The sequence below is a fragment of the Castor canadensis genome, chromosome 8, assembly GCF_047511655.1.
Source record: "Castor canadensis chromosome 8, mCasCan1.hap1v2, whole genome shotgun sequence".
Classification (NCBI taxonomy): domain Eukaryota; kingdom Metazoa; phylum Chordata; class Mammalia; order Rodentia; family Castoridae; genus Castor; species Castor canadensis.
Genome location: NC_133393.1, coordinates 20,511,199 through 20,525,888, shown reverse-complemented (window position 1 = coordinate 20,525,888; position 14,690 = coordinate 20,511,199). Strand labels below are relative to the sequence as shown.

General features: G+C 51.5%; 1 protein-coding gene across 7 annotated transcripts in view; it reads left to right on the top strand.

Moving 5' to 3' along the window:
- The window catches only part of Anks1a (ankyrin repeat and sterile alpha motif domain containing 1A), a 161,071-nt gene that overhangs the window by 137,582 nt on the left and 8,799 nt on the right, over positions 1 to 14,690 (top strand). For all 7 annotated transcript variants that reach the window (XM_020164128.2, XM_074082383.1, XM_020164122.2 and 4 more), the window contains 7 exons: positions 9,703 to 9,801; positions 10,514 to 10,666; positions 10,788 to 10,895; positions 12,059 to 12,223; positions 13,445 to 13,570; positions 13,855 to 13,926; positions 14,063 to 14,149. In XM_020164128.2, coding sequence (XP_020019717.1) covers positions 9,703 to 9,801; positions 10,514 to 10,666; positions 10,788 to 10,895; positions 12,059 to 12,223; positions 13,445 to 13,570; positions 13,855 to 13,926; positions 14,063 to 14,149 — 810 coding nt within the window. The remainder of the gene's footprint in view (positions 1 to 9,702; positions 9,802 to 10,513; positions 10,667 to 10,787; positions 10,896 to 12,058; positions 12,224 to 13,444; positions 13,571 to 13,854; positions 13,927 to 14,062; positions 14,150 to 14,690) is intronic.

The following is a 14,690-nucleotide window of genomic DNA, read 5'->3' as shown; positions in this document are numbered from 1 at the left end:
AGGAGTACAGTGCACCTGGGAGTGCCATGCAGCACCCTCTCAGGGTGAAGAGACTTTGTCTTCATGTGGTCTGATTGTCCTCTTTATGCCTGGATTTTCCTCTTCTCTCTATGAGTGGATGTGAAATCAGAGCAGCAAATAATGTAATATCTTAAGGAGCATCATGGTCCAGCTGGGGAAGCAACACATAAAGCAATAAAAGAACTAGCGCTGCCAAGTGTTGAGGCCAAAGTAGGGGCTTCTAGTGCTGCAGGAGCGGAGGGGAAGAGACTGAAGCTGCGTACAGGAGTTGCAGGTGAGGCCATGGGGGCTCAAAGGGCAGAGACACCAGCCCCAGTCTGTTCAACCGTGACCTAGGACTTAGGAAGAGTCTAGAGAGAGGACAGGCAGTTGAGGAGAGCTGAGCCTGCCTGTGGTAGGAGAAGAGACTTGACTTGAGTAGTGGAGGGCTGGGCCCTGATGAGACAGAAGAGGTGAGCTGGACCTGATCTCAGGACTTTGAAAACCATGTATAAGGGTCTCTGAGCCCTGAGTGTGTGTGTGGTGTGGTGCAGGGTGGAGTGGGATTGTGGGGGGCAGCCTTTGTCCTGTGGCCCTCAACAGGCAGAAAACCCCTGAGCCTGGGTGTACCTTCAACCTCCAGGCCATGGTTGAGAGTCTGTGTGTGGGGCTGTCACTGCTGGATTGCATATAGGAAGTGGAAATGAACCCAAGGCAGGCTCAGGTGAGCTGGAAACAGACACAGTCACAAGGGCACAGTCAGACGACCTCCTGCTCCTCCCCTTGATTTCTTTCTCCGTGGGCTTCTGTCATCTGTCAGATAGGCTCCCATTATATCCCTACCCGTTCCTGAGACTTATTCCCCACATTGGAGAGAGCCAACAGGTGGAGTGGTGTGAATCCTGAAATGAAAGGGCCAAAAGGCCCTTCGTTATTGATGTTCATGAAACTTTCTAACCAGGTCTCAAACCCCTGAGGGGCCTCTCCTGCTCCTGTCTCCTGGGTTTGCTGCTCGCCCTTCAGCCCTCTAAGTCACTTCATGTGACCTAAAGACTAGAGCCCTGGGATTTCTGCCTGACCCCTGCTCCCTCCTCCCGCCTTCCTCTCTTTGGCTTTTTCCATCCCAAGTCCAAAGAACTACCATTCTGAACAGAGGTGCCATCCCAGTGCTGTGCTGTGGGCAATACATCACTGCCTAGGCTTCCTCTCCACCAACCTCAGCTACCCATCTGTCTGCATGGCACCTTATGAGCCAACTGCTGTGTTGGAACTTTCTGTGTCCAGTTGAAGTAGGGACTAAGCCAGGTGAGCTAAGGCTCTACAATGGCGCTGCCTCCTGGACTAAGGAAATCCTGTCATCACCTAAGAGTTGAACTCTCATGATGCCACAGGGGCCTCCTGACTTACCAGCCCTTCTTCCCTCCCTCACCCCTGGCTGACTCAGCAGCCTTCTTGCTTTGAGCCCAGCACATAGGCCTTGGCATCCACACTGCCTGTCTTGTGGAGTTACACAGGATTCAGCTCTGGTTGCCCCAGCTTCTGCTCTGCTCTTCTCCAATGCCCTTTATAGGACAAGGAACCTTTAGTGCTCTTCTGAGTGCTTACATTCATGTCTGTTCACTAGATGGGTTATAATTTAAGACGGAACGAGACTAGCAGCCGCTTCCTGTTCTGTTGCTTCTGATTGCTGGCACTTTGGTGTGAACAGCAGTGGAGGTGTCTTTCCTGGCATCCCAGAGTGTCTGCGTGTTCACTTAGCCAAATGCCCTCACTGCACATGTGTGAAGAGTGAGTTCAGGGGACAGGACACTGAGGCCCATGTCTCCCTGTCGGAGCCATACCTAGCCCAAAGCTCACCAGTGGAGCCCTGCATCACAGAACACCAGATGTAGACTCCCAGACTGAGTCATCTGCCTGAGGTTGCTCCTCAAAAAACAATGGAGCTGGGACTAGAAGCCCGGTACCCTGGGTCCAGGTGATGCCCCCACCTCCTACACTAGTCCCTGTACCTCCTTCATAGGAAAGTGCTGACTCTGGATCTTGTGCTCAGTGCATCCCACAAAGTTGGAGTCTGGCTTTGGGCCCATCAGGCTGGGCAAGTGAGCGTGTCACTCCTTAGGAATGGCCTGAGTCAGGTAGACTGGTGGTCCATCCATCTGCCCTGCATTGGGAGCCATCCTCCAAAAGACTGGGAAAGGAATTGGCAAGGAATTGGTCCCCAGTAAGCCCTGTGCACTGGCTGAAGTCCCACTGAGGGCCCCAAGCCTGTACAGCCTGGGCAACCTGGCCCATGGTGGCAGGTACTCCTGCCAAAGCTCCACATTTAGGTCACAGTTCCATAAAGTGGACAGGGAAAGCTCAAGAGAAATCTCATGGTTCTACTTAGTGGCCAAGAGCCCAGGAGCGAAGAGATCTGCATTATCCAGATCCTTCCCTGGGCAACTTTAGGCAGATCAGTCTTCCTCTCTGCCCTCTTGACAGGAGGGTTTCATTTGACCATCAGTCACGAGGCATAAGCTTAGAAGAGGACACATTTAGCATCAGAGCTTGAGCCACACATTACTGTATAGGTGAGGCTGTAAGGTGGTGGGCCGTGCCTCTTTCCCTGAAGTAGAACAGCAAGTAGCAGCATGTCTGCAGGAAGCAGAGTTGCCTTGCCTGCTGTTGTCTTTAGACTCCTGAGCAAAGCTGCTGTGGCCAGCCTTGAAGCCAGGCCCTGTGAGTCCAGCAAAGTTACACTGCTGATTTGGGGGTGAATATGGTACCTTCAACTCAGCAGGGCCTCAAAAGGAAGGTGTTTGGGGCAGCAGGTGAGTGGGATGGGTGCCATGTCTTCCCGCAGAGGGAATAGAGATACCCAGAAGCTGCTTGGGAGCACAAGGGTCAGAGGGTGTTGTTTCCCTGAAACTGGGAAGAGACTCCAGCCGTATGCCACTGTATCCCTCCTGGAGACATTCTCCCAGGAGATGATAGCCTCCAAAAGTCACCTGTAGAGGCTACAGGAACTGGGGTGGGAGCAGTTTTGCTTCTTCCTAGTGGCTGTCACCATTAGTTTTTTTCTCTTGAGGAGAGAAAACGGTCTGATTGGGCTGGTGCAATATGGATGGGAAAGCAGAGGGGTAGGTCCTGCCAGCACTTGGTTCTGGCAAGCCAGTTGCTAGTCAATCTGGGCAGTTTGCTATTTAACCACGTGAGGTAGGTGGTTTTGCCCTGTTGTCCAGTCCGATTGTGAGAACCTTGCTAGCAAAACTGATAGGGGACCCAGTTCTTAGGCATTTCTGCCATAGCTGCCTTTGGGAGCCTCTGGCTCTCAACCCTCACACTCTTCGTAGGTGAGTTCACACATGTACAGAGAATGTGCTTTCCCTTTCCCATCTCTAGTAAGATTTGGGGTGCAGGTATGCACCTCCTCCCTGTCACATAGAGGCATACCTGTTGGTATGACCACCCCAGCCTCAGAGTCTGGTTTTGGCCCAGACCAGGGCTCTGTGTGACCTGAGCACAAATGACCGTGCCCAGTAACAGGTTCTCAGGATTACAGGAAACTGCCTGCAGTGGTGACAACCGATGTCAGTAAAGACAGAAGGAAGCCTCATATCCAGCTGGGGTAGAATTCTGGGTAGCTGGAGTGTGTGCATTAATAAAAGACAGCTAAATGTAATGGGTAATGTTGGTGCAAGCTATTTCAGTGCGTGAGAAGTGCAGACTAAAAACCATACACACATATACACTACAATCCAAATTTTTCTAAAACCTTAAGTATAAAAGCTTAGAAAAATGTTTAAATTTTTTAAGAAAATTAATTCACTTTAAAAATGCAACAGAACGATGGCCCTGTTCATTTTTTGCCCTGAGGTGACAGATTTACAGGTGGCCTTTATATTTTTCCCTATGCTTCCTTCATTCTCCCAATGCTCTGCAATCAGTCTGCATAACTTTTCTGTACACAGAAGCACATGTTCTTCATGTGGAAAGCAGAAGGGCAGGGCCCAGCAGACACACACCGCACTCTGGGAGGCTGCAGGCACAGCTGGTGCCTGGAGCAGGCTGAGGGCCCAGGACTTCCTAACGAGCTTTGGAGTCTCAGGGAATATGCAAGCTCCATAGATCAGTCCCATGATGAGCATGGCTTTGTCCTGGCATTTGGCTCCTCTCCTCCGTTCTCTAGCATGTCCAGGTTACGCCCCCTTCCCCTCTTCCTTTCGCTCCCCCTGCTCTTTGAAACTCAGAGGAGGAGGAGAGGGCATGGCTATAGGGAGATCACTTGTGGTCTAGACCTGATGCCGGGGGTCTGATGGTGGCAGTGGTGTTGGCAGGGCCCAGTACCACCCCTGCACTCCACGATCTGCCTTCTGATCCCTCCTAAAGCTAACCCTCACCTCCCACTGTGCTCTCCAGGGCCCAGTGCAAGGCAGCCCAGCCCTTTCCTGCTGAGCTGAGGGCCTGCACTTTTCCCAGGCTCCCTTCCAAGACCCTGAGACTGGAAAGAGCTATGTCTTCCAGCAATAGGCTTTCCAATGGAAGCGAAGTCTGCTTCCCCAAGCTGTACCCCATTCCTATAGCCTTGTCATCCTTGCCCATTCTGGGCCTCTCAGTCTTGCAGGCTTGGAACAGGCTCTTAGCCCCACTGCTAGTTTGCTTGATGACTCTGGGCAAGTAACTTCTTTCCCTTGGTTTTCTCCATAAAAATGGAACTTTTCACCCACCTCATAGAAATGTTATGAGGATTAAATGATATCAGTGGTAGGTACTCAGCTAGTGCCAGGAACACAGGGCTACCAATAACTGTCCCCTGTGTATAGGCCACGTAAATGTTGGTGGCAGTATCATTTTTGGCTCCACACCCGGCTTGCTCTGCTTGATCCTGTATTTATCCAGCTCTTTCCCATCTTGCAGCCCCCACCTTAGCCTTTACCTTCCCAGGAAGTCTCTCCCATTCTCACCCCAGATCCCTCTTCCTCATTCTCCAGGTGGCCCAAAGCTCATTGGTCCCACACAGTTGCTATACTCTATTGTTCAGGAACTAGAGATAAGAGAACTACATCTGCAGTTCAGATGCAGGTTTTGTTTTTTGTTGTTGTTCAGGGGTTTTTGTTTTGTTTTGTTTTTTGTTTTGGTGATACGGGGATTTGAACTTGGCCTTGTGCTTGCTGAGGCAGTCACTCCACCACTTGAGCTGCCCGCATCCCTTTTTGCTTTAGGTATTTTTAAATAGAGTCTCATGTTTATGCCTAGGCTGGCATGTCCTATAATGCCCCTATTCTTCCTACATAGCTGGGATGACAGGCATGCACCACCATACCCAGCTTTTATTGGTTGAGAATCTTACAAATGTTTTACCCAAGCTGGTCTCAAACCACAATCCTCCTGATCTCCACCTTCCAAGTAGCTAGGATTACAGGTGTGAGTCATGGTACCAGGCTGTGGGGGGAGTAGTCTGTTTGTTTTCTTAAATACAGTCAGCCCTCCCTCTGCTCAGGTTTCAAAGCTATGGATACAACCATGGGTCAAAAATATTTAAGTAAAAGTTAACATTACAACCATAAAAATACAAATAAAATGACATATAACAACTATATAGCATTTACATTGTGTTAGGTATTATAAGTAATACAGAGAGGACTTAAAGTACATGGGAGGAAGCAGGTCGTGGCAGTGTACATGTCTGTAATCCTAGCACTCAGGAGGCTGAAGCAGGAGGATTGAGAGTTTGAGCCAGCCTAGGCTACATAGTGAGTTTCGGGCCAGACTGGGCTATAGAAGCAAAAAATTAAAATAAACTGTCCGTGAGGATGTGCAAGTTGTATGCAAGTACTATGGCATTTTATTCAAGGGACATGACATTGAAGATGTGGGTATCCTGGGAGCAACCCCCACAGATACCCTGTGTCCCTCTGCATTCTGTTGAATTAGCAGATGCAAAGCTCATAGATAGGATGGGCAGATGGCATGGAGGTGACCATGCTGAAGCCTCCAGAGTGCTCACCAGCTCCTCAGGGACAACATCCCAACACAGTTGCAGTGTACCATGGCATGTGCCAGCCTAAGTTTGTCCAAAATGCTCTGCTAGAAACCCAGGTTGTCCTGTCTCCCAAGGCAGGTCCTTTGGACACCATGCCTTGACACAGCCATATCTTAAAGAGGTTCTGACCATGGGGACATGTGCTCAAATAAGGGGCCTCAGTCGTAGTCCCTCCCCAAGCTCTGCTTGCAGGGCACAGCAGCTCCATCATGTTCTCTGACATGGATTTCTCTTGGAGATCTGTGTGGCTTCTGAGTCCAGAGATGTGAACTGTATGGAACCAGTGGAAGTTTGTGGGTACTACTGAGAACCTCCTATAGTCTCTCTTGACACAGTCTCCCCAGGGACATAGGCTGAGTGTTTTTGAGCTGCTGGGCTGCCATCTTGGCTCTTCTACTTGCTGTGTAGCCCATTTCCTTCCTCAACTGTAGAGGAGGGGACAATAGAAGCATGTGCCAGGTAGTCATGGGTCTGAAGAGTTAGAGAAAATCTGTAGTCCAGAGCCCAGGTGATGAGGCCCTGGTGTTCTATCCCACTCCACTGCTGGACCCTTCCTGTTCCCTATCCTTGGGGACAGGACCCAGACCAGGCCAGGTGTTGATTCCATTCAGGACAGGGCAGGCCAAGACTAGTTATGTGTCTCAAACTTGGAGCCAGATGTGGTACACACCTGTAATCACAGCTACTCAGGAGGCAAAGGTAGGAGGATTGAGATTTGATGCCAGCCTGGAGCTAGAAACATTTTCAAAACTCTCAGGTAGCTGAATCTCTTAGACTAATCTCTGTTATACCTTATTAGCACCCACAGTACTAACTCAGTGGGACTCAGAACAGGGCCTGGTGTATCTCCAGCTCTCAGTATGGGTGAGGGAGGCAGAAGGGCTCTTGTCTCATGAAGAGGTTTCTGGGAAGCACTGTCCCCTTCCTGCCTGGTAACTTCCTTTGAGGAGTTGTAGTACCAGGTAGGCACCATGTAAGTGAATCCTGTGGCCTGTCCAGGAGATGGGAGGATGCTACACTACACCCAGAACATGCTTTGGCCTGAGTGCCTGCATTTCCCACCCTGTGCTGTTTTGTTTTGTCTCCACTCACCTCTTCCTCAGCTGCAGGCAGGTTCCGTGACCTCGTTCAGTGATCAGCTCATCACTCACGTCACCCTAGAGTCAGCGAAGGAAATTAGTAGCCAGTGGGTCACAGTGGGAGTTCCAGCAACTACTGAGGTGCTGTCCCCTTGGAGATTCCTAATGGGTTTGGTTCAGGTTGTTACTTAGCTATCCTCATCATTAGGGGACATTCTGGGCAGATGACCAACTCTCTGTCTTTCCTCATCAGCAGACCCTAAATTCAGTCCCAGAGAGACTGAGGGAACTGTGTGGTAATACCTGGGTTTGGGGGTAACTCGGAGCTGGCCCCAGAGCTAGAGGTCTAGGAGCCTGGCCTTGGGGCTCTCTTAAGCTTCAGTGGTGGCAGTGTCCTATGTGGGGCAGTTTTTATCACCATATACAGGCCCTGGGGATGCTCCTGAAGCAAGCAGTCACCATAAGCCAGTTATAGCAGTGGAGACATCAGGTGATACTCTGCATGCACTGACCAAAAGTACTTTCCAAGTGCAAAGGAGGGTAATACTCACCTTAATAGAATAGAAAGTCCAGAAGAGACTGGACACAGGGATCCAGCCACTTCAGAGGATTCCAGCGTGGTGGAGAGGACTGCTCATTGAGAAAGTGGACGTCTTGCCACCTGGAGAGAAGGAAGGTCAGCTCTTTACTCTTAGAATTTATCTCAGAGTAAGCTGCAGATGGACTGGGAACTTAATTATACAAAGGAAAGTATGTGAGAATTTAACAAAATAATCTCGGGAAGGGGAGGCCTTTCTAAGCCTGACAAACCGAAAGGCTCTACATGAGAAATTGAATGTGTTCAGGTCCAAAAAATGAATTGCTACACAGATAAAGCCAGCATGAAAGTTAGAAAAAAAAAAATGACAAGATGGAAAAACAAAACTTACCTCACAGATAAAACTTCAGTTTCCTTACTGGATGAAGAATGCCTACAAAGCAGGGCAGAAAAAACCAACAGTTCCCCAGAGAAACCTCAAAGGACAGAAGCAAGGAAGGTCTGGGGCCAAGCCATGAGGGCCAGAGCCTCACATCCCACGGCTGGGAGTGGGGAAAACAATGCCTCTCTTATCAAATATAAAACACGCAGAACAGTCAGGGAGGGCTGCGTGAGTGCTCAATAGACAAAATGGACAGGTGCCCAGCCTTACCCAGGGATGAGAAGTTCTAGCTTTGATAAGAACTATACTGTGAAATGGCAGTGACAGGCATTCTCCACAGCACTGCTGATATCCAGAGGACCTAGCACTGACAAACCCGAGGGACAGAAATGCCAGTCAGAACTTACCCTTTCAGCAAGCAGCCTCCTTGAACACTATCCCAGAAGTGATACAGGGAGGCTTCTGTGGTGCCATTGGCAGTAGCAGAAGCTGGACCAAACATCCTTCCCCAGGGCACTGGTTAAACGGACTCCCCCCCACCCCGCCCGCCCCACCCGCCCCCCGGTGATTGCACAGCTTTAGGAGAGAGGCGACCTGCACATGCTCATGTGGAGCTATTTCCTGGTTATGAGAAGTGGTAAAGAAGAGGTATCAGACAGTGACAGTCACCTGTGGGTGAGGGTGAACTGTATGGCACGTGTGTGCTCAGCTGGCCTCAGGCCTCCAGGAAGTGGCAGCAGCCACCTCTGGGAGGGGCACTGTGGCTGAGGGGAGAAACTGCAAATTTCCTACCATAGGCCATAGTGTGGGATTTCTTCTGTGGTTTGGTTTTTGTGATGCTGTGTTTTGAGCCCAGGGCCTCATGCGTGCTAAGCAAACACTCTTAACACCGAGTCACACCTCCCCCACCCCAGCTGTTCCTGTATTTTAATTTTTACTCTGAAAATACTTCTCATGGCTATTGTAGTGAGAGACAGCCTCATGGAGCTAGGGACGTGGAGTAAAGAGTCAGGCTGCCTGGCTTCAAAACTAAGCTCCGCTGCTAGATGTGTGAGCTTGGAAAACTTGACTGCTGGCTGCCTCAGTTTCCTTGTCTATACAACAAGGACTAAAAGAGACATTAATACATAGGGCTGTGAATGTGAAAATTCATGTGAAAGCTCTCGGTCCCTGGCACTGAGCAGAGAAGCAAGCACACAGTGGCCACTCGCTGTCCTCTATCCTCAACCTCATCATGCTTAGCACTGAGCAGTGCAGGCTCTGGAGCTTCTCTGCCTCTAGTTGCTGTGTAGTGGTCATTGGAGGCCTGTGAGAACTGCCTGAGTGAGGCTCAGCTCCTGTCCCGAGGGCAGGGAGGCTGGCTTCTTGGGCACCTGTCACTGTTACTGGCTGCCCACTCCCATTATTATAGCCTTGGGACTATAAATCCTATCTCAGGAACCCAGGCCAGTCTACAAATTGCTTCCCAAGAAGATGAAAACTGCTTGGAATGGGGCTTGTGGCCCAGACGTGTATTGCCCCCCAAACTGTGCACTGGCACCCCACACATGCTGTGCTTATGCTGGCCTCCTGCAGCCCCATTCTCTCCCCGCCTTGGCACTGGTGATGAAGACGACTTTGGTGTGGGGCCATGAAAGGCCATCAGTTCAGGGAGCTCTGACCTCTTCCTTTCTGCTCTCAGGGGTCTAATGTGATGGAAGATCAGGATCTGCGGGAGATTGGCATCAGTGACGCGCAGCACCGACGGAAGCTGCTGCAGGCTGCCCGCTCCTTACCTAAGGTGACTGCCAGGGCCGGCATCATCTCCCTTATGCTCTCTGCATTGAGAGCAGGGAGGAATGTGGCTCCAGTGCACGGAGATCTTGTGGACGTCTGCCATCCCACAAACCCAGTGGGCTCACAGTCCAGGCCTGGAAAGTGGCAGAGCTGTAGAGACAGTGGACCTTTTGCACTGACAAGGAGCTTCTGTGGGTCCTCCCTGGTTCCACCAGCTTGGTGTGTCACCAGAGCCACCTTGGTCATCTCTCCTGACTCACTGAAGCCCAGGCCAACCTGTCCTAACCTTAGGAGGCCTGGGAGAAGTGAGCAGAAGCAGTACCATCTCCTCTGGGGGCCAGGAGTTGGTAGGCCTGAGCCTCCACCTCTCAACCATGCTGGTGTTGAGCCCCATATCCTCCTTTGTCCCTTCCACTCGCCCAGAACTCAGGAAGAGGCCATTTCACTGGCACATACCATTTTCTTATCCCTGCAGGCCCGTGATCCCTCAGAGCCCAGGGTGGAGGCATTCTGCAGACCCTCCTCTCCATCTTGTCTCACCTACAAGACCATTTTCTCCACATCTGGTGGCCCCATCTCCCAGAGCAGTGATAGAAAAGGCTGTGCCAGAGGAGGGACTTGGTGTGCTAAAGGCCCCTTCAGCCTGGGGCCCTCAGTCCCCAGATCTTCATCCTGTGAGGCTTAAATGTCATTCTTGTCCCTGTCTCTCCCTGCAGGTGAAGGCCCTGGGCTATGATGGGAACAGTCTCCCATCAGTGCCCTCCTGGCTGGACTCCCTGGGGCTGCAAGACTATGTCCACTCCTTCCTATCGAGTGGCTACAGCTCCATAGACACTGTGAAGAACCTCTGGGAGCTGGAGCTTGTCAACGTGAGTGCAGTCTCTGCTCAGCCCCTCCTGAAGCAGGGCCTTGGTCAGTAGGAGACAGGGTATGGAGGGGACTGAGGGCCCCATCAGCACTGACTCTCCTCTGCCTCCCTCTTGCTGCCAGGTACTGAAGGTCCACCTTCTGGGCCACCGCAAGCGCATCATCGCCTCCCTCGCAGACAGGCCCTACGAGGAGCCACCCCAGAAGCCCCCGAGGTTCTCCCAGCTAAGAGTGAGTTGGGGAGGGAAGAAAAGGCATCTGTGAGTATGCTTTGTATTTTTAGAGACAGCATGACCTCTGTCAAGAAGACAAGTCCATGCCCTCTCGCATGCTGGGCTCAAGACAGGAGCACGGGGGAGAGGGGTTGGGGGCTGGTTATTTATAAAGTAGATGTGTCTCATTTATGTAAAGGTGCTTGAGATGGCCTATGACTAAGGACCAGTTTAAATACAGGGTCAAAATAAAATAAGTAGTCCCAGATGTCACCTCAGCCATGTTTGGGAGTTAGACTCAGCTCTGCACCTAGAGGTTGAGGTGCCTCCTTCCAGCTTCAGCATGAGCTCAAGACAAAGCTGGGAGTCTCTATTCAGGACACAGCCCCTAGGGCCCCACCCCAAGCCCTCAGCTTTACAATTCCTAGGGCAGGATTAGGAACTGAGATTAAGAAATTATTTACTTATTTATTTTGGCAGTGTTGGGGTTTGAACTCAGGGCTTTGCCACTTGTGAGACAGGTGCTCCACCATTTGAGCCACACCTCTGGCCCGAGACCTGCATATTTTAAAACCTCACAGATAATGCATTGTTCAAACCAGGTGATCCCTAACTGAAAATGGACCAGGCTCAGAACCTGTAGGTCAGGACAAGCTCTCCCGAACCTGGCAAGGTTGGGCTGTGCTGTGATAGTGGGTGGCACACTTGGCCAGTCATGTGCCAAGGGCCAAACACAACACCCAGATCTGAGAGTCACTGAGGCAGATTCACACTCTAGAGGAGGCTGTGGCCCCAGTGCCCCCCACGTGCGCCCCAGAGACCTGAGGTGGACTGCCATAGATAATTTCATCTTTGAAAAATGTGGGAGGCAGTGTCTCCCCACTCTCTAGCCATTTTTTTTCCTGTACAGCCCAGGGAGGGGCCCTCATGGACTGTGGGCACTTGTGGCCCCTGCACGAGGGAGTTGTTAGTTCTTTCACTGACTAGACAGGGCCCTGACCATTCTTCTCCCCAGAGGCCTCTGGCTAATGTGCTATTTGTCTGTTACCTCCCTGCTGTTGGCCCCTTAGCTCCTACTGATTCTGCAGCCCATGCCTGGTTCCAATCTGCCCTAGACTCTCTCATACCTCCAACCTGGGGCTAAGCTGATGGCATAAGCTTCACTATTTTCTTTCCCAACAGTGCCAAGACTTGATCTCCCAGACGTCGTCCCCACTGAGCCAGAATGATTCCTGCACCGGACGGTCAGCAGACCTGCTGCTGCCTTCAGGGGACACAGGCAGGAGGCGGCACGACAGTCTGCATGACCCTGTGGTACCCTCTCGAGCAGAACGCTGCAGAGTCCAGGTGGGCAGGTGCCCACACACTGTTGAGCTGGCATCAGGGTCAAGAGGCAGCAGCAGCCTGCTTCCCTCACTAACTATCCAGTGACCTGTGTGAGGCCCCAGGCTTCCTATATACGTCCTCCCTCCCAGGTTCAGCTCCCTCCTCCTCTGTGACTATCATCTCCCACTGTCCAGCCCCACAGGCCCTTGTTAGTTCCCACAGCTCATCCTAGAGCCCCTCCCACTCTCACCCTGCTTGGTCTCCAGAACTTCTTCCTCTGCAGCCTCCTCAGCTTTGTGTCCTCCAGTCCCATTTCCCAGTAGAACAGCAGCCCAGGTTCCAGTCTGCTCTGCTGTTGCCTTTCTGAGGCCCCGTAGTGGGCGCAGCTTGGATACTCACATACTCTGTAGTGAGAGGGGTGGACACCATTCCACATTCCGAGCTCACCCTGGGGCCTTTCTCAGAGCCCCCAGATTTACTCAGCTCTTGCCTGTCCCTCCCTTGCCCATTTCCCTGGCTCTGTTCCTTACCCCATCTCAGCCACTGTAGTACCAAGAGCAGGTGACACCAGCTCCTTGGGAAGCTGAAGCTTCACTCCTGCCTTCAGCTCAGACTCCCATTTCTCAGGCTAGCCTCTGTGGGGGTGGTCTCCCTTCCCTTTCCCACAGCACAGCCATGGATTTGAGAGGCCTAAAAATGAGAGTCCAGTGGTTTCAGTTGCTCCATATGGAGCCTACATGTTGCCAGGGGTGGGAGTCTGAAGTGTTTACTGACTCTGTCCTTCTCTCCAGCCCTTCTCCCTGGACCCTGCTTACATATCCTATCACTTCTCACCTGGACAGCAGTGACTCTCTACTGCCCCCAGCTGCTGCCAGAGGCTCCATCCATGCCTCCTAGCCTTCCCACCGAAGGCTAGGAGTCCCACTGAAGACTCAGTTTACTGCCCTGACTGGGACATGTGGTGGCTGGGCATCTAGCTCCCACTGGTCAAGCCTGTGCTCTCTGCACTGAATGGTGCATGCGGCTTGTGCTTTCCTACACACACCCTGCTACATGGTCATCCTTGTCTCCTTTGAGACTTGTCAGGGCACCACAGAGCCCTTCCTGGCAGCCGTATTGCTCTTTTTCTCTTAGGGTCAATAGCTGCCACCCTTTACTGGCCTTGGTGAGGTCACTGGCCTCACCCTTGGGTGTGCTGGAGCCCTGGAGCAGGTGAACAGCATCTGACTGTGTTTTCTATAGGAGGAACCCTGTGAGGCCAAGCTGACTCTGCGACCACCTAGCCTGGCAGCCCCCTATGCTCCTGTGCAAAGCTGGCAACACCAACCAGAGAAACTCATCTTTGAGTCCTGTGGTTATGAAGCTAATGTGAGTTGTTCTTGCCCTCCCAAATGACCAACCTCCCCACTGAGTCCTGGCAGGCTCTTAGGCTGTCTTCAAGTCCAGGCCCACGACCCAAAGCCCATGCTCTACTCTGCAGCCACTCCCAGCAGCCAAAGAGAGGGGTAGAGGTCTCTGGGTAGGTTTAGCAAGAGAAGGGAGTGTTGCTGGGAGAGGTATACCACCGGATAGTGGAATGGTCCCATGTTGGCTGGGTCACCCTGCATGGCAACACAGGTATTCCTAAGCCTGGCCATTGCTCAATCCCACAGTATCTAGGATCCATGCTGATCAAAGATCTGCGAGGGACAGAATCCACGCAAGATGCCTGTGCCAAAATGCGGGTAGGTTGTCTCGGGGGCAGTGGTGGCTGGCAGGACAGAAAGGGACCATGAGTGCCAGCTGCAGACATTACAGAGGGATGGGACAAGGCTGTGGAATCAAAGAAGGGGCATTCTCAGGACCCTTTGTTTCCTGTAGAAATCCACTGAACACATGAAGAAGATCCCCACTATCATCTTGTCCATCACATACAAAGGTGTCAAGTTCATCGATGCTTCCAACAAGGTGCGCTTCTCGTAAGACTCATTGGTGGGTGTATTAAAAGTCAGACTGCATTGCGGTACCCAATACCAGAGAAAAGCAACTTAAGGGAGGAAGGATTTATTTTGGCTCATGTTTTCAGAGGGCTCAGTCTGTGGTCACTTGATTCCATGTTTCTGAGCCTGTAGTGAAGCATGAAATGCTCGTCAGAAAGCAGAGAAACAGGAAGGGGCTAGGGACAAGATGCCCCAGGGACCTACTTCTTCCAGCAAGGCCCCACCTCCTAGTTTCCAGAAGTTCCCAAAGTAGCACCATCAGATAGGGACCAGCCCTTCATACGTGATCCTTTTGGGGAAACCCTTTATATACAAAGCACAATATTCCACCCCCAACCCCAACAGGCTTCTGTTCATCTCATGATGAGAATGCATTTATTCCATCTCCAAGAGTCCCTACTGTCACCAGTTCCAATATTTTTCAGAAGTCCAAATTTAAAATCTCTGAGATTAAAAGCAAACTCTTAACTGTGAGCCCCTGTAAAAATCAGAAAGCAAGTTACATACTC